General features: G+C 33.5%; 2 protein-coding genes across 2 annotated transcripts; one reads left to right on the forward strand and one right to left on the reverse strand.

Annotated features, from left to right (window-relative positions):
* The first annotated feature begins 13,508 nt into the window (after nt 1-13,508).
* On the forward strand, nt 13,509-17,338 carry Plekhm1 (Pleckstrin homology and RUN domain containing M1). Its single transcript, XM_067771499.1, has 8 exons — nt 13,509-13,885; nt 13,954-14,141; nt 14,200-14,511; nt 14,572-15,285; nt 15,341-15,516; nt 15,583-15,751; nt 15,808-16,161; nt 16,225-17,338. Exons 1-8 carry the CDS (start codon nt 13,756-13,758, stop codon nt 16,423-16,425), a joined length of 2,244 nt encoding a protein of 747 aa, XP_067627600.1. The 5' UTR covers nt 13,509-13,755; the 3' UTR covers nt 16,426-17,338.
* Nucleotides 17,294-20,584, reverse strand: Daao2 (D-amino acid oxidase 2). The gene is made up of 5 exons (XM_067771501.1): nt 20,360-20,584; nt 20,075-20,284; nt 17,872-18,168; nt 17,591-17,784; nt 17,294-17,523 (listed from the first exon to the last, which is right to left on the reverse strand). The coding sequence occupies exons 1-5, from the start codon at nt 20,554-20,556 to the stop codon at nt 17,390-17,392; spliced, it is 1,032 nt and encodes a 343-aa protein (XP_067627602.1). The 5' UTR covers nt 20,557-20,584; the 3' UTR covers nt 17,294-17,389.
* Nucleotides 20,585-26,470: the final 5,886 nt, after the last annotated feature.

A 26,470-nucleotide genomic window follows, 5' to 3' on the forward strand; every position in this document is an offset into this window, starting at 1 on the left:
GTTATGGCATCTTCATTATTTACTAATGTCATTTTTACGTGAATGGATTTACTAGTCGAGTTTTTGACGTTGAACGATGAATTTTGAGGTGGTTTAGGTTTCGTATGTTCACAGGTTTATGGAAGTGCGCGATTCTTTGGTGTCCGTACTATTCATAAAAGCCATGTTCAGCTACACTAATAGATCATGGCATTGTTAATAAATTCATCATACAATTAAAATAAATGTTCTAATTATGCAATTCAGTACTTATCGGGTATTTGTAAACTGATTGCTTCCTATTTCTACTACTAAAATTTTTCAAAAATCGCAAAGAAACAACTCAGTTAACGGATGCAATTCGATTTGGGAGCAAAATGGCTGCAATTGTTAAAAAATTTGTCTGTCGAGCAAACCTCTTGTGATTGAATAATGCTGTTGTATAAAATTTGCGTGCTTAGTATTCAAATAAAGCAAATTAATAATATTTGAACTTTATTTCGTCAGTCAAAAATTATTTTCTAACTATTGTAACCTTTATTCGCGTTATTTAAAAAAAAAAAAACCTTAAATTTGATATTTTCAATAAAAAGTTGAGCTACAAAGTTTTTTTAATACAAAAACAAAATAAATTTAAATAATTTAACTTTTAAGCAGAGAACGCAAATAACAGTTCTCGAAACGGATATGTTTAATTAAAACAGCTATTCAATGAACTCTCTTTAAATAACTGTGAAATGCAAATAATGCTGGATTCGGTTCCTTAGAGAGAAAGACCTTTTGGCAAGCAAAATAAAGGGAATGGTCAGTGAATGAGAACACTGGAAAAATATAAATTATGTTCTATTAGCTTACAGAGTTGCTGTAAACATATATCTGTGAACTATCCTGTAAAAAAATCTCTAGTTCAAAACTGGCGCGCTTCTAGTGAATTCAGAACCACTAATGATTCGACCTCTTTCTCTTTTACATGCTTTCAATTGGCGATTTTAATATGTCGATGCTCTAGGTAGTGGAAATTGTCCCCGCTGCATAACCTTTCTGTAGTTCCGAACTAGACACGAATTTTCAGTTTAGAACTACATTGTATTTATTTAACACTTTAACTCTAGTTCTGAACCAGAAATTTATTTTGGATTAGATATCGGTTTGTTATCCATTTGTAGTCGGTCTGTTATCGGCGGTGTATAGATGAGTTAGGGATTTTTTATCGAAAAGTTATAAAGTTGATGATATCGATGAATTTTCTGTTTTATTATCGAAAAAATATCCATTTGTTATGGAAATGTTTCCGAAAAGTTATCAATTTTTCACCAAAAATTGATGGATTTGTTATAGGAAAAATATTAAATTTTTACTGAATATTTGCTAAAAAAACATCAATTTCTAAAATGAATGATAGCTTTTCGATGAAAATTCGAGATTTTCCTGGTAACTTTGCGATAACAAATCTATATTTGTCCTATAGTAAAACGATAACTATTCGATAGAAAATCGATATTCTTTCCACAGAAAATCGATGCTTTTCGATAACAACGAATAATAAATCCATACCGATAACTCTTCGATAAGACCTGTAATCGATAATATGCCGAATATAATAACAGCCCAACAACTTTTCGTATTCCACAATGAATTTTTCTAAGCCATGCTGAATTACTCCAAATTATCTCGAAGTGGCTCCGAAATGATTCCATAACAGTATTAAAATAGTCCCGACATAATCCCGAAATGTTTACAAACGCCTTCCAACATTACTACAAAGAAGTCTCGAAATTATTCCAAAATGATCTCCGAACAGTTCAGAAGTTATCTGAAAAAGATTCTAGAAATAGTATCCGCATGACTCCAAAAATATACGACCGGGACAGGGTATGGTGTTTCTGATAAATTTTGGGGATTAACAATTATTTAGTTGCATATCCTTATAATATGTAATGCAATCTCTGCTTTTAAGTGACTTAGTTTTTAATTTTTGACTGAAAACGTTTTAATATTTTTTTTAATTTTCCTTTTATGGCAAGGAAACGCGTTGTAAGGAAAAAGTGGAACAATGATTAATAAAAAAACCAATTTAAAATCATAATGCAAATCTGTGCTTAGCATTCAAAGCTGACAATTTTATATCACGCGAGCATAGATAAGATCTAATATGCCTATTTGCGAACAATTTGAAATCAGCAGATCAATAAATGTTGTTGTTGTTGTTTGTATTTATCGCTACAACCACAACAACAAGGTCAATATATGTATATAAAGCTGGGTTGAAAACGAAGCAAACAAAATGAAATGTACATTCTTTAATGAGAATGAAAAAAATAATAATAATAAAAGTGAAATTTATAAATTAAGTTGTTTAAAAAAACCTGTGTTTGAGAGTGCAGAGGGAATTAAGTTTATAAAAACTATAACAAACTTATTAAACCAAACTTTTACCCCAAGCTTACATTAAATTAACCATAAGAAGGTCCTAAAAGAAGAAAAACAAATCCAAAAATTTCCTAAATCCAATAATTCACCTACACCTAGTTTTAATAAGTTTTTTTTAAATGTCTAATCCTGAAAAAAAAAAAACAAAAATTAATTATAAAAAATGTTTAATCTCAATATTTAGAAAGCTGGCAAAGCTATGTATGTATATATAAATGAAACCCAAACGTATGACACATAGTCGACAAAGCGAAAGTGAAAAAATCTACCTTAAAAAACCTTTTAAAACCATATGCACCTGAAAACTAAAAAAATCTTGTTAAAAATACACACAAAAAAAATAAGGTTGAATCGAATAGTAAAATTCAGCGCTAAAGCATTTTAAACACAAGCAAAAATCATAATCGAATATTTACGCAAAAATAAAAAAAAAAATTAAAGAAAGATTACAAAAAAATGTTATTTCAAATGCGCAGAAATTGTTTTTGTTATTTTGTCAAGCAACTAACCTAAATTAAACATAAACAAAAACTAATGTGTTGACAACTCTAGTTCTGTTAAATTTTACAAATTTTGTTATAAATCCTTTTTTGAGGTTATTACAAAGGCACATTCCTAAAAAGTTATCTTCTTGAAATTTACATTTTACATAAATACATAGTACATGATTAACGTTTGTGTTCCCCATGTTCCGCTAACCATTTACTCATATAAACATTAAATTAAATTAAAAAAAAAATAATAATAAAAGTTAAAAAATATGCTACCTCATCTCGACGAACAAAGCAAATGCAAAACACAAAAAATTACAAAAAATATGCATAAGCAAATACATAGACGCATGTATGCAGACAAAAGTGCTAATTATTTTAGATTATTTGCACCAGATATAAAATTAGAATATACAAAAATATGTAAAAAATGTATATTTTAAAATCTGGTAGCAGAGCCAACACGATAAAAAATAAATGTTGCATGTTAAAATAGTAATATAAAAAAAGATATAACCCGATTCATCAATACAACGCTACCTTGACCTAGAAATGAATTCTTTAAACAACTAATAAAAGATGATATATTAATACATATACATACATACATACATAAGTATGTTTAAAAAAAAATACCTAAATTCAAGTGACATTTCACCCAAACCATAATTCTTTATTTGCCTAGAACATCCTTTTCATTGCCTTTCCAAAGCCATGAAGTTACACGTCCATCCTAATATTTATTATAGAAAATACTTACATGCATCATGCAAAACATCGCGTTTTCAAGTATATATAAATACAAACAACACACATTATAATATGATCCCGAATCACTTTTCCCTCCACTCTATAGGTTTATACACTTCCATCGTTTTTCATGTTTCTACACGTTATTATTACGTTTAGTTTAACACTAGATACACTTTATTCGTTTCACATATTTCTACACGCTTTTTGAAATTTTAAAACTATTTTAAATACCCTTTCTTTATTCCACTTTTAACATCAAACACACTTTCCATGAATATTTCGAATAATACTTTTAAGCATTTAAGCAAAGCGCAAGGTTTTTTCACCTTCCACTTATGACGAACCGCCAACAGGAAATATATGCAGATGAGTTCGGCGTTGCCAACATCTTTTAATCTTATTATACTTTGATGGCCAAACGCTTTTTTATACTCAGCTGAGCAGAGCTCACAGAGTATATTAACTTTTTTCGCATAACGGTAATGCGTAACGGCATAAACTAATCGAGATATATGTAGACTTCTATATATCAAAATTATCTGGGTGAAAAAAGAAATTCATTTAGCCATGTCCGTCCGTCTGTAAACACGATAACTTGACTAAATTTTGAGGTATCTTGATGAAATTTGTTATATAGGTTCCTGGGCGCTCATCTCAGATCGCTATTTAAAATAAACGAAATCGGACTACAACCACGCCCACTTTTTCGATATCGATTATTTCGAAAAACCGAAAAAGTGCGATAATTCATTACCAAAGACGGATAAAGCGATGAAACTTGGTAGGTGCGTTGACCTTATGACGCAAAATAGAAAATTAGAAAAATGTTGGACAATGGGCGTGGCACCGCCCACTTTTAAAAGAAGGTAATTTAAAAGTTTTGCAAGCTGTAATTTGGCAGTCGTTGAAGATATTATGATGAAATTTTGTAGGCACGTTACTCCTATTACTATATGTGTGCTAAATAAAAATTAGCGAAATCGGATGATGAACACGCCCACTTAAAAAAAAAAATTTTTTTTAAGTCAAATTTTAACAAAAAATTTAATATCTTTACAGTATAAAAGTAAATTATGTCAACATTCGACTCTAGTAATGATATGGTGCAACAAAATACAAAGATAAAAGAAAATTTCAAAATGGGTGTAACTCCGCCCTTTTTCATTTAATTCGTCTAGAATACTTTTAATGCCATAAGTCGAACAAAAATTTACCAATCCTTGTGAAATTTGGTAGGGACATAGATCGTATGACAATAACTGTTTTCTGTGAAAATGGGCGAAATCGGTTGAAGCCACGCCCAGTTTTTATACACAGTCAGCCGTCTGCCCTTCCGCTCGGCCGTTAACACGATAACTTGCGCAAAAAACGATATATGTTAACTAAACTTAGCTCACGTACTTATTGAAGTAATTTTACCTTTGTATAAAATATGGCCGAAATCCGACTATGACGCCCACTTTTCCGATATCGAAAATTACGAAAAATGAAAAAATTCCATAATTCTGTACCAAATATGAAAAAAGAGTTGCAACATGGTAATTGGATTGGTTTTTTGACGCAAAATATAACTTTAGAAAAAACTTTGTAAAATGGGTGTGACGCCTACCACATTAAGTAGAAGAAAATGATTAAGTTCTGCAGGGCGAAATCAAAAGCTCTTGGCAGGAATACTGTACGTGGTATGACATATATAAATAAATTAGCGGTACCTGACAGAAGATTTTCTGGGTCACCCTGGTCCACATTTTGGTCGATATCTAGAAAACGCCTTCACATAAACAACTAAGGGCTACTCCCTTTTAAAACCCTCATTAATACTTTTAATTTGATACCCATATCGTACAAACACATTCTAGAGTCACCCCTGGTCCACCCTTATTGCGATATCTCGAAAAGGCGTCCACCTATAGAACTAAGGCCCACTACGTTTTAAATAATCATTAACACCTTTCATTTGATACACATGTCATACAAACACAATCCAGCGTTACCCTAGGTTCATTTTGCTAAATGGTGATTTTCCCTTATTTTGTCTCCAAAGCTCTCAGCTGAGTATGGAATGTTCGGTTACACCCTAACTTAGCTTTCGTTATTTGTTTATGATTAGAGATGACTTTTAGCGGGCCACACATTAATAAACAGATTTACAGGTGAATCAAGTAACCCGTGTCAAGACATTTTGCACTAAAAAAATTCACAAAAATTAGGAAAATAGGTATTAAAATAAGAAGGGGAATATTTTGAATAAGGTGCCACGATTTTCGAATTTTGTTTTTTTTTTTTGAGGGGTAGAGGGGGTTCTCAAAATGACAAAATAATCATTCGGAACTCTAGGAAACTCTTAGTTTATGAAAAAAATCTTTTAAATTCCCAAATTTGGTAATATTATAATTTAAGTTTTGCACTTGAAATTCACGTCGAACTTGTCGAAAGTGGTACCCAAAGACGCGTATTTTCGTCAAGATTCCGAATCACGCATGCGGCGCAAATGTACAACAATTAAAAATACCCTTTTTTCTAAATTCTTATCATAAAAAATTTCAGTTTTTTAATTTCTTATCATAAAAAATTTAAATGTTTACTTAAAAATTACGTTAAAAATTTTTACTAAAAATTACAAAAACAAGATACATTGATAGTGTATGTTTGTTTGCATTTATATCGACCTGCCACCACCTTATAATATTCTCCCAAGATAAAAAGATATTGTTGCGGAGATGGCAACACTATTCAACACCTTCATATGTTTTCGTTTGTTTAATTGTAACAACGAAGAAAGCGACTGTAGTACCGACCGGTTTTTTGCAAATAACTTTTAAACGAGTTAAAAGATATAATTTTTGCTTTCGGATTCTGAATCTTGACGAAAATACGCGTCATTTTATACCGCTACCCGAATTTTAGGCGCAGGACTTAAGTTGCAATGTTACTAAATTTGGAAATTTAAACGCTTATATTTCATAAACTAAGATTTTCCTAGAGCTGCGGGTTCCATTTTGGTGATTTTTAGGACCCTTTCTTCCGCTACAAATCAACAAAAGTTTGTAAATCGTGGCACCTTATATAAAATCCAACCCAATAAGAAAAAATGGCATTCATTTTGCGCCAAAGAAATCCTGACCTCAATCTAGGCAAGTAATGTTTTTCTATTGGATATGGGAAAGTTGGTATAGTAAAAAATAAATGTGTCATGGCAGTGGTTCTTAACTTCAGAGTCGATTGCTTTAGCTATCTCGTACATGTAAACATTGTGAGAAATTGAAGAAAAATTAGAAATTCTTTCTCATTATGTTGAAATGTTCATCAATTTGAAAAAAAAAAACTACTTTTGAAAATATTTTCCTTTCCCCCATTTTAGGATAGTGTTTTTTTCTGAGTGTGGGGTGAAAATCAGTTTTGAGCCCTATAGTTACTAAATTGTTAGCTAGGTCGGGGTACATCACAATTATATAAATTACAACTACGTACGAAAATAATTTGTTAAAACGCATTATAGGTTATTATTTCATCACTAAAATTGTGAATTAGCAAAGAAAAAATTAAAAAAAAAAAAAACACGATGGCGATGTGCCACCAAGCCACTGAATCTAATCTCGAAAATCCGCACTTTGGGTTTTTTCAAACAGAAATGGGAGCAGCACTATATCCAACTAGCTACAAAAACAATGTTAAGCTGTCAAGGTGCAATATTATATTATTCGTTGATTTGCTGAGTTTTTTTGTAACCTTCGCTTACTTAATACCGAGATCATCCTGTCACTAAATTTGTCTCTAATCGAAAATCTCAAATTTACAGACTAAAGATGAGACTCAATTACAAAATTCAGCCGTTAAAGTAATGATGTAAAGTTCTAAAACAATGACTATCGTTCACGTTTGTTACACTATATAGCAACTAGAGTTCGGTATGATTCGACTTTGGTTAACCGTTAAATCAGCTCAATGTTCAAGTCCTGCTGAAAGTTTTTGCTGAAGGTGAGAGGTTTCAATCGATTTGCAAAATCATTCCTTCTCAAAATTTCCGTAATTTGATACATGTATGTATGTATATGTATACTGTGAACTGGAAATATTAAAATTTTTTTAAATTTATGAGTTTGGTGAACATTTTATTAGACAACCTATGAAAAAAATATTTCGCATTTACTTCTCAAAAAAATGATTTTTGAATCTCTTTCTGTTCATTCCTTCATGCCTTAAAGGTACCTGTTTTGCAGCAATATTAAAATAAGGTAAACAAAAAGAAAATAAATTTGGCGATATATGAAAAGCTATCTGGAAATCACATCAACCCGTTAAAAATTAACAAATGATGAAAATTAAATATTTGCACTAAAATCCAATTGAGAAAATTTTAAACCAAGAGAGATAGAAATGTAAAAAAAGTTTAAGACACCCCAAGGAATATCGGCACAGTAGTACCTAAAAGCATGTAGCAAGCAACCAGTAAATCAATTAAGAAATACATCTTTAGGAAGCGTTGGGTAAATACATAACATCTAAATAAATATGTAGCGCAATAATTTTCATTCCACTCATGGCCATGTAAACATTATCACACAGCATTTTTAAGCACCACCTTTTACACTCAACTACTTTCGGTTCGATTAGAAATTTATGAAACATATGTATACATAAAAATTACAAGAAATTTGTTTTTGCGCATATTTTCACTGCCAAAGTGTAAACAATTTTAATGAAATATTCGCAACATTAAAAACGGTACAGATTTCGCTCTCACACTCAGCTTTGATAAACATAAATACTCGAAATAATAAGAAACCTATTGTAGGATACTATAATTTCTAAATTATTTGCAAACAAAATTTATAAAAAAAACTAAATTGTATGGTTGAAATATGCAAAATTTTCCAAGTTTGCTTAATATACAGTAACATATATACATTTACATTACATTACAATAGTACATATATTATGTAGACATAAAAAACAATAACTTGAAAACTAAAAAAATGTTAACGCCGTAGGCCCAAAAAATCAGATCATACAACAAATGCAGTACACACACATAGAGTGAAACCTTAAATATGACGCACATTTATAAAAACAGTATAAAACTGAAATATGCATTTCAATTGTAACAAAAAATAAACCATAATCGAAAATAGCTACAACAAGAATTATATCCAACAAAAATAATTTAAAGCAAAAAATACGTAATTTTAAATTTTTCAAATTTATAAAACCAACAGTAAGAATATGTGTATGTACTATGAATTTGTAAGTAATTTTCAGCATAGTTGCAAACCAAAAGAAATATTATGAAAAACCAAAACAATTGACAATGATCAACTACCGTATAATATTAAAGCTATGAACAAATTTGGTAAGTAAACGCATTATACATAAAGCATTACGAAAATCTGCTACACTGCCACCACTTGTTGAGTTTTATAGTAAATATAACTTTGATGTTATATTAATAGAAAAAAGTGGCGGTTTACAAAGGTTCTTCAGCGTAAAAACCAGTTTTACTAAAAAAAAAACAAATATTATTAAAGAAAACGGTTGTAGACATTATTAAAAATTCACATGCCTTATTTCTACTAATCACAACTGTTTTTCATGTCATTGGCAATTTTATGCACGATTATTTTTAAATTTGGCGGCCATCGTGGTGTGATGGTAGCGTGCTCCGCCTATCACACCGTATGCCCTGGGTTCAACTCCCGGGCAAAGCAACATCAAAATTTTAGAAATAAGATTTTTCAATTAGAAGAAAATTTTTCTAAGCGGGGTCGCCCCTCGGCAGTGTTTGGCAAGCACTCCGGGTGTATTTCTGCCATGAAAAGCTCTCAGTGAAAACTCATCTGCTTTGCAGATGCCGTTCGGAGTCGGCATAAAACATGTAGGTCCCATCCGGCCAATTTGTAGGGAAAATCAAGAGGAGCACGACGCAAATTGGAAGAGAAGCTCGGCCTTAGATCTCTTCGGAGGTTATCGCGCCTTACATTTATTTTTTTTTTTTTATTTATTTTTTTTTAAATTTGGAATCGCCCATATTGGCCCTCTATTGTTAGATCATACATTTCCGGAACAAGCAAAATATTCATCAGATTTAAAGTAGAAGGAACAAACCAAACATAATTTTCTGCAAAACATAGTTAATAAAGAAAGGAAAGCAGTTAAAGCAGAAAAAATGGACTTAAATTGAAGTATTTGCGAAGAGCTCATCATGCGCCCAGAATATCGGATAATATTTTGCGTGGAGCATTAATGCCCGGGTTTTCAGTGCGAGTTGACTAGAGATTACCTTGTCATTTTGTTCGATAACATAAAATTTTTCTGCTCATCTCAGCTCAAGCGACCGAAGTGGAATGGTTAAACTTTAATCAACCTTAACTGTAGTTTAATCTCGCACTTTAAAACCGGGTATGAAGTGAATATCCATTGGGCACGTATTAGAGACAGTTTCTACATTGGTGCCGGCACATTATGTTTAGTCTGAATGAATTAATTAGTAGTTGGTGTTATGAAGTACGCACAGTTCTGTTATTTAATTTAAATAAAATAAAAATCTAAATTTTGGAATTGATGTTTACAACAAAAATTTATTATTTAATTAAGTTTATTCTCATGTATTACTCATCTACCTATTCAGAATGGCAATATTAATGAAATAAATCCAATAAATTTCGTTTAGATACTTTTTGCCACTTTACAAAAACAGACAGCTCAGTAAAACGTTTTTCGGTGATGTTTAAAGTTCACAAAAATGATAGGGGTATTCTGTCTGGCTAGAAACCATAAACAACGTAAAAAGTTTTCCCATTTTACTGTTAAAATTTTCTACATGCAACAACAAAATACATTTGTGAAAATTTTTTTAAAGTTTCTACATTTTCTATATTTGAATAGAAAATTTATAAATGTAACAAAAATTTTGAAACTGCAATTTTTATTAAATAATACAATTTTCTGTACGCGGCAGTTTTGTAAACTTTTTGAATGCATGAAATATACGTTTTATATTTTACTTTTGGCAGAAAATGCAAGATCAGCCCCCAAATTCCAACATTCACTAAGGCTAAAACTCCATCGCTAAAAATATCTAAAACAGTATTAAGCGCGCTGAAAGATATGCGACATTTAGTAGCATATAGTCAAAAGGAATAACCACCTAAGTAATATGTAAATACTGGGAGTTAGACTGTTATTCCATATGACCACCTTGTAATAAATGTTGCATGCTTTTCTGCGCACCTGCTACTGTTTTAGGGATTTCTGGAGATGGAGTTTGATTGTTGGAATTTGGGGGCAGATCGAAGGGAATTTTTCTTGTGTAAGTGGTGCTGTTGTATTTCTCTGACCGTTGTATTTGGTAAGAAAACGTTGAATATTTTCTACGTTTACTACACTTCCTAGACTGAAATAATTGCCCTGATGAAGTTATAAAAAACCGAACTACGTCATTACCGAACTGTTCCTGAATACCACCCACTATTTTGAGCTTTTAATCTCTAATCTGGAAATTATTTTTTATCGAAAAGTTAGTTCCTCAAAATTTAAAAACAATAGTTCATAGGGGTAGGATAGAGAACACGCATGTGTTGCACTCATTGGTATGGTATTTATAAAAAATAATGCTACATCGTAAAACGAATAAAACTACAACTTACAGTATATTAATCAAAATTAAACAGATTTATTTTCAACGAAAAATTAATTCAGACGTATATGTTTCGACTGCGAAATAAAAATAAACATAAAATATAATATTGTGTATTGCTATAAAACAATAAAACTGAATTGATAGCAGTTGCATAAATTATATTACATAAATTATTTTGCTTTTAATTTGAACTAAATTTTCAAACTTGCTGTTGAATCGGATTCATAGTTGAGATCTGGACACATTTTATGCTTACACTTCATAACTTATTTTCTCATACTGCTCCGAGGGAGTAGGTAAAGATTGAGATGATAAAAAATGTATCCGGGCACGATCATTAAATCCGCGTTTATGGTTATGGGAAAGATGAGTGGAAAACCTAAAAAGAGCAATCTTGAAATTTTTTGCTTGCAACTTCAAATATAGCGGGTACTGTACAAAGCCGATTCGAGCTTTACGTACAAAATTATGTACAAATCAATTAGCATAAAAAGGGAATAGAAGCAGAAAAGAAATAATTCAGAAAATCGTTTTATGAACTAAAGCTATGTAAAATTGGTAACCTACAAATAATGAAAACAAATACAGAAATTATTTATTGTGAACAAAGGTACGCATTATGAATGAGAATTCAAATATAATAGGAGATGCCTAATTGTTGGAATGCAAAAGTGTATGATATATTCGTATATGAAACAAAGTTGTAAACGTGATTGTTGTAAGAAACAACATTGCTAATATTACCCCAAAAATATGTATGTTAATATTTTCTTTAAACATTTAATTCTTTTAAGGTAAGAATATATTATAGAAAGCTCTCCAAAAATTTTTGTATTTCAATGCATAGAATATGAGAAAATTTTGCAAATATTGTAAGTAATACACTTCGAAAATTTCAATATTCATTAATAAAATTAGTGTTAGTGTAATGCATACTCAAACAAAAGAATGATTAACCATAAAGCATAAAGTCATATGTAAAAATAAATATTTAAAAGTAATTCGAAAAAACCAAGCAAGTATATATAATATAATAGTAATAAATCTCTTACCTAAACCTTGATCTTTACATACATATATATTCAGGCTCTATTGTGAACCGATAATATTAACGCGTATACATATACAAATCAAATAAAAAGTAACTATATAAAAAAGTATATATACCTATATTATTACTGTAGCAAAGTCGGTGAAGGGATTTTTAAAAATCACCCTTTACGATTATTATTATTATACATAATTAAGAGTATTTGAAATAAAAATAAAAATAATATCGATTACATTTAGTTTAAAGAGTAAGTTGTATATAAGAAAAACTAATGGAGATATGTAATGAAAATATGAAATGAATTAAAAATTAGTAAGACAAAACCATATACATACAATATATGAGATATATTAAAGGTGAAACATGAAATAAAAATATATATATATATTTAAAATATGTTCAAACAAATGAAGTAAGTGCGTTTTTATTCAAAGTTGTATGGAAAATACGAGCTTTAACTTATTAGTTTAGTTGTTTATTACATGGGTGATGGTAGGATTTGCTGGTGTGCACGCCAGGTTTGATTCCTTCCCCCAATTCCAGCATTCGCTAACACCAAATCTCCATCGTCAAAAATATAAAAAACAGTATATTAGTTATTATCCTCTTCGTTTGGAGAAATTTGAATGCCAAACAGAATCATCGTTGACGAACAGTATTGGAGGGTATCATACTGAATGGAAGGTGTCAAACTGGCGATAGGCAATTCATCATATTATCTGTTTGAAGATTAGAAAACCCAAAGATTTTTAGGTATAATTTTACAAAAAGGAGTTGTGTGCCACGCAAATTATTGAAAATGTATTATCTGGTAAAAACAAAGAATTATTAACGAATTTCAAATTAAACTTTCCCAATGCTGCATTATCTACCCGCAGTTTGATGGTTAACTGTATTCTAGTATTATTTCGATTGAATGTTATTTATGCTTTTAATTTCTTTGGTTAGGACCATGAACGGAAAATAATAATTTTGCCCTGCAAAACGAATGTCGAATGATTAGGAATTAGAAATGGCCATTTCAATAGAGAGATTCTGGAAATAAACGCAAATTGTGTCTAACTTCTATTTGCTGGCCGTGTGGACAGTCTATAACGCGCACTGCTATCAATAATCGATGAAATGATTTATCGATATACCAAACAATTGCATTCGATAACCAAAACAATTGGTCAGCTCTTGCACTTTTACTTACAAAAAGTAAAACAAAACTGATATAAAATTGAGTATTTAGTAAACAGGCCAAAAAATATCAATAAAAGTCTTCAGCTGGGTCCTTATCAATTGTGCTGCGAATTTATGTTGTGCTTTTGGTAAAAATTATGATAAAGTGATCAGTAACATAAAGGCGTTGACTAAATACGCATATAATATTTGCTCAGTCATCGCACCAACACCTATAATTTGCAAGCACAATGAGTTCCTTTTTCAATAGTTTTAGCAAATTTTCGAGCAACCGCGAAAATGCCATTAAAGAGGCGTTAATCAATACACTTATTGAGAATTCGCGTGAAATTCAATATGAGGTAAAACAAAAAGGGTGTGGTAAGTAGGATCTCAACTACTGGAACGAAGCTTAATATTAAAATATATCCCTTTATCGCGCGACACAGAGAGTTTGGAGTTATGTGAAGCTACTAGCACACTGTGCACCACACTAGAAGCAATTTTTCTACATGGTTTAAAGGATTCGCTGCTGTGGGATACGATTAATGTCATTGCTGGCGATGAAGAACGACGACCGGAGCCAAGCTTTTGGGCGCCCTTACTAATATTTTTGCATAAACAAGTTATTGAACAGGTATTTTGCTGCGATTATATGTCCCTACTCTGGAAATAACATATCTTTTTCTATGCAGCTTCAATCCCTTACGCAAATTACCAGCGAGATCGGCATGTGTCGCGCATGGATACGACTCTCGCTCAATGAATCTCTTTTCTCGGCGTACTTAGTAAATATACGCAAAAGTAGTTCCGCACTTAGTCCATACTATAAAAAGTTTGCTTTGTTAAAAGATAGTGAAGGTTTGGAAATGGCTGCAAAAGCTATGGAAGGCATTGAAGCATTTGTTCAATTTAATATGCCTGTGAACTCTAGCTTACTCAACTACTGGCCAGATTACTCATTGCAATTGTCTGGCTTATGGACACCACCACTAAAATCGTGCCCGGTAAATTAATCAAGAAGTTAAAAAATACATCAATATATTTATTTTTAAACTACATTACAGATAAGTAGTGGCGTTGATATCGCTGACGAGTTAGCTATTGAAGATGCAGAAGCTGTTGAGGCAATATCGGCATTACCCACTCCCCAACCGATACGTACTAATGAAGTTTTTTCACAAAAAATTGAAAACTTACCCAACTTACAGTCACCAACCGCTGCTGATATCGCGGCTCAACGCGAAAATGTTAATATGTTGTTAAAAGCAGTCGATGAGATGCAAATGATAAGCGAAGAAGAGAATGCTGAAGATGGTGCAAGTAATATTGAATGTGCGCAAGCAGAAAATGGGGCTCCAGCAAAAGATAAAAAATCAAAAAAGAAGCGAAAAAAATCGGGTGAGCTGGCGGAGGCACGTATACGTGACTATATAACAGGCGAAACAGGATATAAAACTGAACCTACAACACCCACAACGCCTGGTAATTCTCTAAAGAATTTAATGCACACATCATGGTCAGGAGATGACACATCAGCTACGGGATCGGTATCTGAATTGAGCACACCTATTTTAGAGCGTCCTTTATATAGACGTGCTTCAAGTAATGCGAGTACACTTAGCTACAATACATTGTTGGGAAAACATGAACGTGAAAAAATACAGATACAGATTAAAAAAAATGAATTAACTGTTGAGCGCACAAGTGCGATTAATGCGGACGATGATGTTACGCTGCAGGAAGGTGATACTAATGGCAGTGATTCAAATGATAGTCGTGTAAGTTAGAGGACTAACCAATACTAAATAATTACTAAAAATTTCATATTTGTAGTTGATACTTGATTTTGTCGTGTTGCGTAATTCAAATTTAGACAAAATGAATGTCAGCGATATACAAGAGATGTTGGAACAGATGTATAAATTAGCGCGTCAGCCAGGTTTAGATGCACAAGGCTTTCTCTGTAAATCATGCCAACATCCTTTGGGTATTGGTTACACAAATTTCCAGTGAGTTTTGTAAATGCTATATTTTTCTAAATAAAACAAGCGAATATCGCATTTTCGTTTTTACAGGGTCTGCGGCTTCAGCGGCAATTACTTTTGTGACAACTGCATGGATATGGAACAGATGATGATACCAGCAAAAATCATTTACAATTGGGACTTTCGTAAGTATCCAGTATCAAAACGTGCTGCCGCATTTTTGACCGAATTTCGTAATCAACCTGTTATCGATTTAGAGGTGAAACATTATTGATTACTTATGAAGTTAAATTATAACTATTTTCATATTTGAAGCTCTTGAATCCAGCAATTTATAATGCCTCTGATGCTATGGCTGATTTGCAATCATTGCGTATACGTTTAAATTTCTTACGCGCGTATCTATACACCTGCGAACCAAAAAGTTTAGAACTATTGCAGGTGCAATTTTATGGACGTGAATATCTGTACGAGCATATCCATTTGTACTCCATAACTGATTTGCATTTAATATTACGTGGTACACTCTATCAACAGCTGCAAAAGGCTTACAAAGTGGGTGAAGCGCATGTATTAAAGTGTTCACTTTGTAGTGTGAAAGGTTTTATATGCGAGATTTGTAAGAGTGCGCGGGTGTTGTATCCATTTCACATTGACACAACATACAGAGTGAGTAGCTGTTAACTAACACTTTTTTTTAAAGAAAATGCTATTAATGATATTCGATCATAGTGTGAAATATGCGGCGCTGTTTTTCATGCTCAATGTCTCAACGATCAACAACCGTGTCCAAAATGTGAGCGCAAGCGTAAACGTGAAGAATTGGATTTGGAAGAAACGAATGACATAGAAAATATGCAAAGTTTAACCTCATCAATCACTATCAATGCTGACGAGGAAGGACAAGCCGAACAAGAACAAGAAGAAGGCTGAACAAACGCCAATAATTACGTTCAACATTGATAATCTGTTCATGCATCTTAGCACATCAGATTTTCAGATATTAAGGTTTTTGGTAAACCAAATACGAATTCTTATCATACCCTAGTGCCATGGGAAATAATATATGTTGTTACAAATATCTATGCTTACTCTAATATAAAGTGATTATTAAGTGAATAAGTTCTCATGACTTAAAATAATTTTGTTTAAAATTTTTTATTATACATAGTAAATTTTAGCTAATTCATAGTTTTGTTGTAAGAAAATGGTTATTGCATATGTTTATTATCTCAAGATGTATTTGCTTATAGTATGGAAATGATGTCATTTCTGTATGTACAAACATGTTCTGATTTAAACTTTGAGCTACAAAACCTTTTGTTTAAAGAAAAATCAGGTATTACGACGATCCTTGATCGAAACCCTTTCTTCAATCACAATAGCTCTGAAATCTGGGATGGGATTACTGACATATGTAAACTAGCTACAAATAGCACTCGATAGATCCATAACTGGTTAAAATTTTAAGAAATAGTTTGACAAAGGCATACTTATCGTTTGAGTGAAAATGGTTTTCAGTCACTGATCGTAAAACGTAATATGGTCCCAGCTCATGCCACATATATTTAAATTTACTCAATCTTATAATCGCACTTGATGTTTCCATAATAATTCATGAAATGAGATGCATTTCCAGTGACACATACAAACACCCGAGCTCAGCACAAAAATACCTAGCACGATGTAATGAAAGAACTCGAAAAACAAATAAAAATAAATGTTATAAATATTGCAATATTTTGATCGAAGTGCACGTTTTAACACCGATTTACTTTATACTAATTTATATTAAAAGCCCTTATATACACATTAATATATATTGCGTAAATTTATTAAATAAAAATGCTTTAAATGTTAATATTTCCAAGTAATATCTTAAACATTCAATATCTGCTTATAGTTTCGATTTTGTCAGATGACGGATTTGTAATTCACGTTTCAGCAACTCTAAGACATCTGCTGCACAGCCCCAAGCCAGTGTAACACCGCTGCCACCATGCCCATAATTGTGTATAAGTATTTTCTTACCTTGTTGTAAATGCGCACTTTATTAAGTAAATTTATTCGAAAATAATTTTTAGTCACACAAATTTACCCGCTCGCTCTACCTCCAGACGCAAGCAATCCCGTCCCGGTCGCAACCCCACCCAATCGTATAGATGCGTTGCATGTGCTAAGCCTGGCACAATTTTTCGACAGCCATCGATAATAAGTTTTTTGTCATTTGGACAAACATTTGTATTGTTATCATTCACTTGATGAGTACCACCCAAAACAACTGAGTCGCAGCTGAAAAAAAATTTATTAGTACTATCTCCATTGATTTTGGGTCATCGGCTTGCAGTATTTTCAATTGCATTAAACAAAAATACCTACTTGGGTATAATATAATTCCCATCATCACTCTCATCCAATATTACATAGTATATCCAATTTGCTTTGTAGCGTGTCACTTGTCCGCGTACCGGATACATCTCACAATCTTTTACACATTCTTTAGAGCCCAAGCCAGTACAATTGATGATAGCTTCGAAATTGGAATTGGAAAGGAATTCTTCGAGATTATCAATTCTTTGTTGTACCATTTTGCCGCCTTGCTTTTCGAAACGTTTCATCAAATAAGGTAAAAGTTTAGCTGGCTCTGAGGTGTAGGTAATGAAATGAATGCCACAGCTATTAGAGAAAATAAAATATTTTAATTTAATTAAAATGTATCAAGGTAACTGAAAAAGTATTTAAATTGTGTTGTAGTAGTGGCAGAAATGCTAGACGGATTAGTTTGGCGAGGTGCTGCGGACATTATGCTATGGCTGCGGATGTGGCAATTGTTGGTCGAATCTAAACCTTGATCCTAGCAGTGCTAGCCCGACTGCTATGGCTACTACAAGTGCGGAAGCGATTTAAAATACCATCCGGAAGCAGGATTCTTCAAGACACATCTCTCAAACGACGCGATAATGGCTTCCTCCTATGAGTTATGACCTCCATTGACAAGGGTGTTATGCTTCTTGACTCATAAAAGTCGTTTTGAATGAAACTCTTAGAATGACTGGGTTTGAAACAATGCATTGAGCGACATTAATGCTCTATAACACTAACCAATTATGCAACTGCCGCCTTGTAGGCTTGGTTCTTATGTATAGTTAAGTAACGGCATACTCCTTAGTTCGTTTGCCAAAGTCGCCCTCTTAGTCATCTTCTTGTAGCGATATACAGTACGCTCCGGAAAATAGCACCACTAAACTGACCTCCTCGGAAACGATTTGATGTGACCGCGTTGATCCATTTAGGTCATCCAACCCATTCCTTCCGTGTGGAACTTGGGGTTGCTAGAGGCTCGCCTGTTAGATAAACAGTATTCGCCACGGGTAAGGTTGAAAACCTTGTTGCATGAGTTATAAAATCCGCTAAGACATCGGGGAAACAAATTTGACTATTTATATAGCGAACCCCTTGTTCCTAGATAGATACCCGTTTGCTGCTTTACCTTTATAGAAAAACTATGAAAAAGTCGTGAAGTCTGGTCTTCCGCCGTCCGTCCCCCTGGATAAGGCGGTGAAACAAAAACTTTGAGGACTGCATGAGAAAATTTCTGTTTAGAAATCCAACAAAGAATCATTATTCTCCTACTTCTTGAAGCGATAAGGACATCCCACTTATGTTTAAGGGAGTATTAGCCGTGTTTTTTTTTACACGCGTATACGTTTCGTTTGCGGACCATATAAAGTTGAAGCTTAAACGTATAGAGAAGTAAAAAAAAAAAAACAAAGCTATTATCAATGATGACTCTTCTTTGCCGGATATTGATCAGGTATGTTCCGGATATTAGCCCGAACATTTTGGGAACCATTTGATATCGAATCTTCAAAGTCTGTGCATATTAGTCTTCTCTTGCGATTTGCCTACTGCAGGAATATTCTAAGCCCTTTAACGCGCTGGGGTTAACATATACTCATTCTTTCCAGCAAGTGCTACTTTAGGCGGAGTACGCAATTTAGAAGAAAAGTCTTCTCTCGACGAACAAGCACCTTATGTAAGTCCTATATGTCAATGCATAATGCAAATTCATGGACTCCCCACACCAGCAGGTGAGGTGTTCAGAATATGCCCGCCGTAGGTATGCCTATCGTAAGAGGCGACTAAAATACCAGATTCAAGGGGCTGTGTAGCGCTCCTCATGGTACTTGGCGGTGGTGGGGAGGGAGGGATGGCCTGAAGGTTTAAGGTGGCCATATAAATCGTTCCCGAGATGGTCGGGCTAGCACCTTAATGGTGCTGTGTTATCGGAGGGTACCGGATCTGTATCCGGCAAAGGACCATCACGTCGATAACACTACCCAAAGCCTTCGGGGAGTAACCTTATCGCTGATTTAAAAATGAGCTAGCTCCTGCAGCTTTTCGTAGTTATGGGCAAATTTGTATATGGCAGATAGTTAACAAATGATGCGCAGTTTCTACCTTCCGTTCATAAGTTTTTTTAATCACTAATCGCAGCTCTTAAGCTTCGGTTTGTCCGAAATTTCAAATTTCCATTTGAGTACCTCCCTTAACGCTCTTAAGTTCACTCCTTCATTCTTACGTAAATTTGTTTTCCTTTCCCTTATTGAAGTCATCCAACTGCCTTTGCGTTAACGGCTGACAACCATAAACAATATCCTTCCAGAAATCATTATCTTGCAGCGTACTTGTTGACAATCTCATGCACGGTATAAGACAAACACCTGCTTCAGCAGCGTCTTCAGTCAGCCAAATTTGTTCGAGGAAGTCATGCATACGTTTTGACCAGCGGCTGTATAAACGAAAAACATCCATTGACATATTCGATTTCTTATCAGTTATATACTATAAATAATTCTCAACACACCGAACTCTATCAGGGGAGGTACGTCCTAATAAATAAGGACCCCACAGCCCAGCTGAGCCATCACCTGTGGTGTTGGGTGAGTAGGCTTCAGAATATACTGTTACTTCTATTGGTGAGCTAATTGATTTGAAGTACTCCAGGATTTGTATAGCGCAGGGCAGCCCACTTATGCCACCACCAATAACAGCAACACGCATATTGAGTTCGTTTCAATTCCTCACTTAACTGCGGAGACGGAGTAACTAAATCAGTCACTTTGTGGAAATGTAATTTATTGCCTATTATTAATTAAATTCACCATTTCGTCGCATTCTGTTCTATATACTCTCACAAACACATTCGAGATCTTATCAGTTTTGGTGCAATTTACCTTTGAGGAGATAAAGGCCGAACTTTTTTTTAATTTGTTCTGTGCTCCTTTTTATTTTTTTCCATTAGTTGGCGGGACCTGAGTTTTAAGTTGATACTAAACGACATAGCCTAAGGTTCATGCAGTTATGTCAAGAAAGTTTTAATAAAGCAGAAATACAATCGGAGGGTTAGGGGGTCAGAATATACCCGCGGTAGGTATGCCTGTCGTAAGAGGCGACTAAAATACCAGATTCAAGGGGCTGTGTAGCGCAACCCTTCAGGTTGTCAGCGCAATATACAGCTTCTCCAAACCCAATTGTCAACCTCACCTATCCGCGGCGAATCCTGTTTCACTAACAGACGAGGCTCTGGCGGCGCCAAGCTACTCATAGAACTTGGTGGTGGGGAGGGAGGGATGGCCTGAAGGTTTAATGTGGCCATATAAATCGTTCCCGAGATGGTCGGGCTAGCACCTTAATGGTGCTGTGTTACCGGAGCGTGCCGGATCTGTATCCGGCAAAGGACCATCACATCGATAACACTCCTCAAAGCCTTCGGGGAGCAACCTTATCGCTACAACAACAACAACAATCGGAGGGAAATGACCCCGCTCCTAGAGTATTTTTGATGTTGTTTTACGAGGACTTGAACCTTGATTTTTCGATTTAGTACGTCAGCACGCTGCCTCTATACAAAGGCAGACGTTTTACTGGTAGACATTACACTTTTAGATTTGTCAGTTGCTTTTCACGGTGATGAGGAAACTATATCTTCGCTCTCTTCTACTGAGTTTTTAAATGTCTCCATCTCCACCAAATATAGAAAAATGCGAAAGGCAGGGTTGAATTGAATTCAAACTTTTTTTGGGCTGAGGATTCTGATAGAACTTTTCCTCTGTTGATATCGGAAAATTTACTCATTGCATTTGTTTTTAAGGATCCTTAAATCTCCGCATCGACTTTTTCCCAAACATTTCCGTGGAATGTGCTATAACTGACTATTTTATCAATGGATTATTCTCCTTAGTGAGCTCTTGTACCTGCTTCAGCTCAGTATATTTTTTATAGTGAGTTATATTAGAATTATATTGGAACATAGAATCTGCAATGATTTGGCAAGTACAATACCAATAGGAATAGCAGTTGGGCTCTAATCTCCTCGGATGTTACAGTTCATTCTTTGTTCGTGTTTCTAATAAAATTCTGCGAATGCTAACTATTGATTGTTTTGAATATCCCAGATCTTTAATTCAGATACTTATTTATAATTTTGATTATTTTTAAATGAATGGGCTTTATGGCTTCAAATGACTGACAAAGCCATGGAGTTGACCGACAAATCGACAAAGCAAATACAAAAATTTATATTCACTCGTATAGTGACCTCTGCACTCAGTATTCAGCGAGCACTTTCTGTCTTAAGAGGGCGCCATAACTCTTCACCAGAGCTGCTGGAATAGAAAATGTTTAAAGCCAAAATGTCGCTAAAATTTACTAAAGAAATTCTAGTTTTTAGCACGTCGGGCATATTCGGTCCATCGATATTGTATTAAGAAACCCCCATATGCATAAGAATACTCCGAAGAGTTTGGAGAGTTTTTTCGATATTGAAAATAACACCATGAGGTACAAGCCCGACCTTGGGACTACGAAAGCCACTCCTACTAAATAAACGAGATTTGCCACGGGTACGAGCAGTTGATAATGGGTATGGTGTTGGAATTGGAATTACCTATTAATATGAAAAATAGTAATAATACAAATTATTTGAGCTTACGATTTCTTCTCAAACACAAGCAAGATTTTCGAGACCCGAGAAATCGAAAACTCGACTTCTCGCCAGATTCTCGTGTCTCGAAGTACTCGTAAATCTCGCTAGATTTTCCACATTCTGACTTAATCGCTGTATGGACAGTATTTATACACTTGTTTTTTTTTTTACTTGTGATTTTTTTGTTGATTATATTGCTTCAATGACATTTAACTCCGAACATATTTATTATACATACAAATAATTTTGTTCGCAATATTTTATTTTTCAACGAGATATCAAGAACACGGCTTCTCGTGAGATTCTCGAATCTCGAATTACTCGTAAGGCTGGCGAGATTATCGAGTCTCGAATTACTCGTAATACTCGCGATCTTCTCGACTTTCAATTCAGTCGCTGCATTGGCAATATTCTATACATTTCGGGGGTTTTTACTTGTGGTTTTGCGGATATTTTAGCTTGTGCTCCAGAAGAAATCGTAAGCCCTGTATAAAAGACCCAATGAATCGATTAAGTTGAATGTCGAGAAGCTCGCGAGCCTAACGAGTAATTCGAGGTTCGAGAATTTCGCGAGCCTTACGAGTAATGCGAGATTCGAGAATCTCGCGAGAAGGCGAGACTCGCGGGAAATCTCTCGAACATGTTCGAGAAATCGTAAGCTCTACAAAATATCATTTAAAAATAAGAACAAGATATGTTTACCCTTTGCTTATTTGATAACACAAAAACAAAAAACAAAACAAAAACAAATAGAAACAAGCAAGAACGGGACTGTCTTCGGCTGTGCCGAAGACATCATACCTTTCATGAATGGGGCTGAACAATAATCTTATCCCGCTCGTAATCTCCGAATAATCCGATGTATAAGATAAGAAATATATAGTGAACAGATCTACATACCTTAACGATTTTTAAGATAAATATAAAATAAAAAACAGGTAGGTACTTTGTGTGAGGATGCAAAGTTTCAGGTTGTTTGTGGTCTGCGTGTAAAAACTATGACTACGAATCACGTATTTCAACAATATATGACGTAAACGTAACTATTTGATGAAATTTGATGAATTTTGAAGCTTCTAGCCGTAAAAAGGGGGCAAAAATTAGAGTTTATATGGGGTATATAATATATATATCACCGATCTCTATGATTTTTTCAGACAACAATATATGCTATACACGTAAGCATTTGGTGAAATTTGAAGCTTCAATCTGTTAAATTGGGTAAGATATTACAAAAATCCTCTTTTTCTGAAAAATCGGTTGTATGGGGGATATATGCTATAGTGGTCCGATCCAGTCGGTTCCGACAAATGTCTAATCGGACACCCAAATACACCCGCTCACCAAATTTTATCAAGATATCTCAAAAATTGAGGGACTAGTTTGCATACAAACAGACAGACGGACAGACGGACAGACGGACAGACGGACATGGCTAAATCAACTCAGCTCTTCAACCTGATTATTTCGGTATACTTAATGGTGGGTCTATCTATTTTCCTTTAAGGACTTACAATTTTCGGTTTCGTGACGAAATTAATATACCATTTCATTTTCATGAAAGGTATAAAAATAGGTAGGTAATCCGTGTGAGGATGCAAAGCTTCACGTTTTTTTTGGTCTACATGTAAAAACTGTGACTACGAATCACGTCTTTCAAAAATATATGACGTAAACGTAAATTTGATGAATTTTGAAGCTTCTAGCCGTAAAAAAGGGGCAAAAATGACAGTTTATATGAAGTATATAATATATATACCACCGATCTCTATGATTTTTTCAGACAACAATATATGCTATATACGTAAGCATTTTGTGAAATTTGAAGCTTCTAGCTGTTAAAACGGGGCAGAAATTGCGCAAAGTTTCTTATCTGAACAATCGGTTGTATGAGATATATACTATGTATACCACCGATCTGAATGATTTTTTCAGCCATCAATATATGCTATACACGTAAGCATTTGGTGAAATTTGAAGCTTATAGCTGTTAAAATGAGGCCGAAATCGCAAAAAAAATATATATATACTATATATATATACTATATATATATACTATATATATATACTATATATATATACTATATATACCATCATATATATATTATATATATCACCGATCTCTATGATTTTTGACACAACAATACATACTATATACGTAAGCAATCGGTGAAATTTGAAGCTTATAGCTATTAAAATTGGGTAGAAATTGCGAAAAGTTTCTTATCTGAACAATCGGTTGTATGAGATATATACTATATATACAACCGATCTCTATGATTTTTTCACACAACAATATATGCTATATACGTAAGCAATCGGTGAAATTTGAAGCTTATAGCTGTTAAAATGGGGTAGAAATTGCGAAAAGTTTCTTATCTGAACAATCGGTTGTATGAGATATATACTATATATACAACCGATCTCTATGATTTTTTCAGACAACAATATATGCTATATACGTAAGAATTCTGTGAAATTTGAAGCTTCTAGCTGTTAAAATGGGGCTAAAATTTGCGAAAATATATATATATACTATATATATATACAATATATACCACCATATATATACTATATATACCACCGATCTTTATGATTTTTTCAGACAACAATACATGCTATATACGTAAGCATTCGTTGAAATTTGAAGCCTCTAGCTCTTAAAATAGGGCAGTAATTACGAAAAGTTCCTTATCTGAACAATCGGTTGTGGGGGGGATATATACTATATATACGACCGATCTCATCAATTTTTTCAGGCAACAATACGTGCAATATACGAAAGTATATGGTGAAGTTTGAAGCTTCAATCTGTTAAATTGGGTAAGATATTACAAAAATCCTCTTTTTCTGAAAAATCGGTTGTATGGAGGATATATGCTATAGTGGTCCGATCCAGTCGGTTCCGAAAAATGTCTAATCGGACACCCAAATACACCCGCTCACCAAATTTTATCAAGATATCTCAAAAATTGAGGGACTAGTTTGCATACAAACAGACAGACGGACAGACGGACATGGCTAAATCAACTCAGCTCTTCAACCTGATTATTTCGGTATACTTAATGGTGGGTCTATCTATTTTCCTTTAAGGACTTACAATTTTCGGTTTCGTGACGAAATTAATATACCATTTCATTTTCATGAAATGTATAAAAATAGGTAGGTAATCTGTGTGAGGATGCAAAGCTTCACGTTTTTTGTGGTCTGCATGTAAAAACTATGAGCACGAATCACGTCTTTCAAAAATATATGACGTAAACGTAACTATTTGATGAAATTTGATGAATTTTGAAGCTTCTAGCCGTAAAAAAGGGGCAAAAATGACAGTTTATATGAAGTATATAATATATATACCACCGATCTCTATGATTTTTTCAGACAACAATATATGCTATATACGTAAGCATTTTGTGAAATTTGAAGCTTGCAGCTGTTAAAACGGGGCAGAAATAGCGCAAAGTTTCTTATCTGAACAATCGGTTGTATGAGATATATACTATATATACAACCGATCTCTATGATTTTTTCAGACAACAATATATGCTATATACGTAAGCATTTTGTAAAATTTGAAGCTTCTAGCTGTTAAAACGGGGCAGAAATTGCGCAAAGTTTCTTATCTGAACAATCGGTTGTATGAGATATATACTATGTATACCACCGATCTCATTGATTTTTTCAGACATCAATATATGCTATACACGTAAGCATTTGGTGAAATTTGAAGCTTATAGCTGTTAAAATGAGGCCGAAATCGCAAAAAAAATATATATATACTATATATATATACTATATATATATACTATATATATATACTATATATACCATCATATATATATTATATATATCACCGATCTCTATGATTTTTGACACAACAATACATACTATATACGTAAGCAATCGGTGAAATTTGAAGCTTATAGCTATTAAAATTGGGTAGAAATTGCGAAAAGTTTCTTATCTGAACAATCGGTTGTATGAGATATA

Source organism: Eurosta solidaginis, chromosome 3 (genome assembly GCF_040869045.1).
Source record: "Eurosta solidaginis isolate ZX-2024a chromosome 3, ASM4086904v1, whole genome shotgun sequence".
NCBI lineage: Eukaryota > Metazoa > Arthropoda > Insecta > Diptera > Tephritidae > Eurosta > Eurosta solidaginis.

Excerpts from the sequence above, each read along its gene's own strand:
- Plekhm1 (XM_067771499.1), top strand. The coding sequence starts at position 13,756 with ATGAGTTCCTTTTTCAATAGTTTTAGCAAATTTTCGAGCAACCGCGAA. Across the intron at positions 14,512-14,571 it reads CACCACTAAAATCGTGCCCG|ATAAGTAGTGGCGTTGATAT; the intron begins GTAAATTAATCA and ends ACTACATTACAG. Across the intron at positions 15,752-15,807 it reads AACCTGTTATCGATTTAGAG|CTCTTGAATCCAGCAATTTA; the intron begins GTGAAACATTAT and ends TCATATTTGAAG.
- Daao2 (XM_067771501.1), bottom strand. The coding sequence starts at position 20,556 with ATGCGTGTTGCTGTTATTGGTGGTGGCATAAGTGGGCTGCCCTGCGCT. Across the intron at positions 20,285-20,359 it reads ACCTCCCCTGATAGAGTTCG|CCGCTGGTCAAAACGTATGC; the intron begins GTGTGTTGAGAA and ends TCGTTTATACAG. Across the intron at positions 17,524-17,590 it reads TCTGGAGGTAGAGCGAGCGG|GTAAGAAAATACTTATACAC; the intron begins GTAAATTTGTGT and ends ATTTACAACAAG.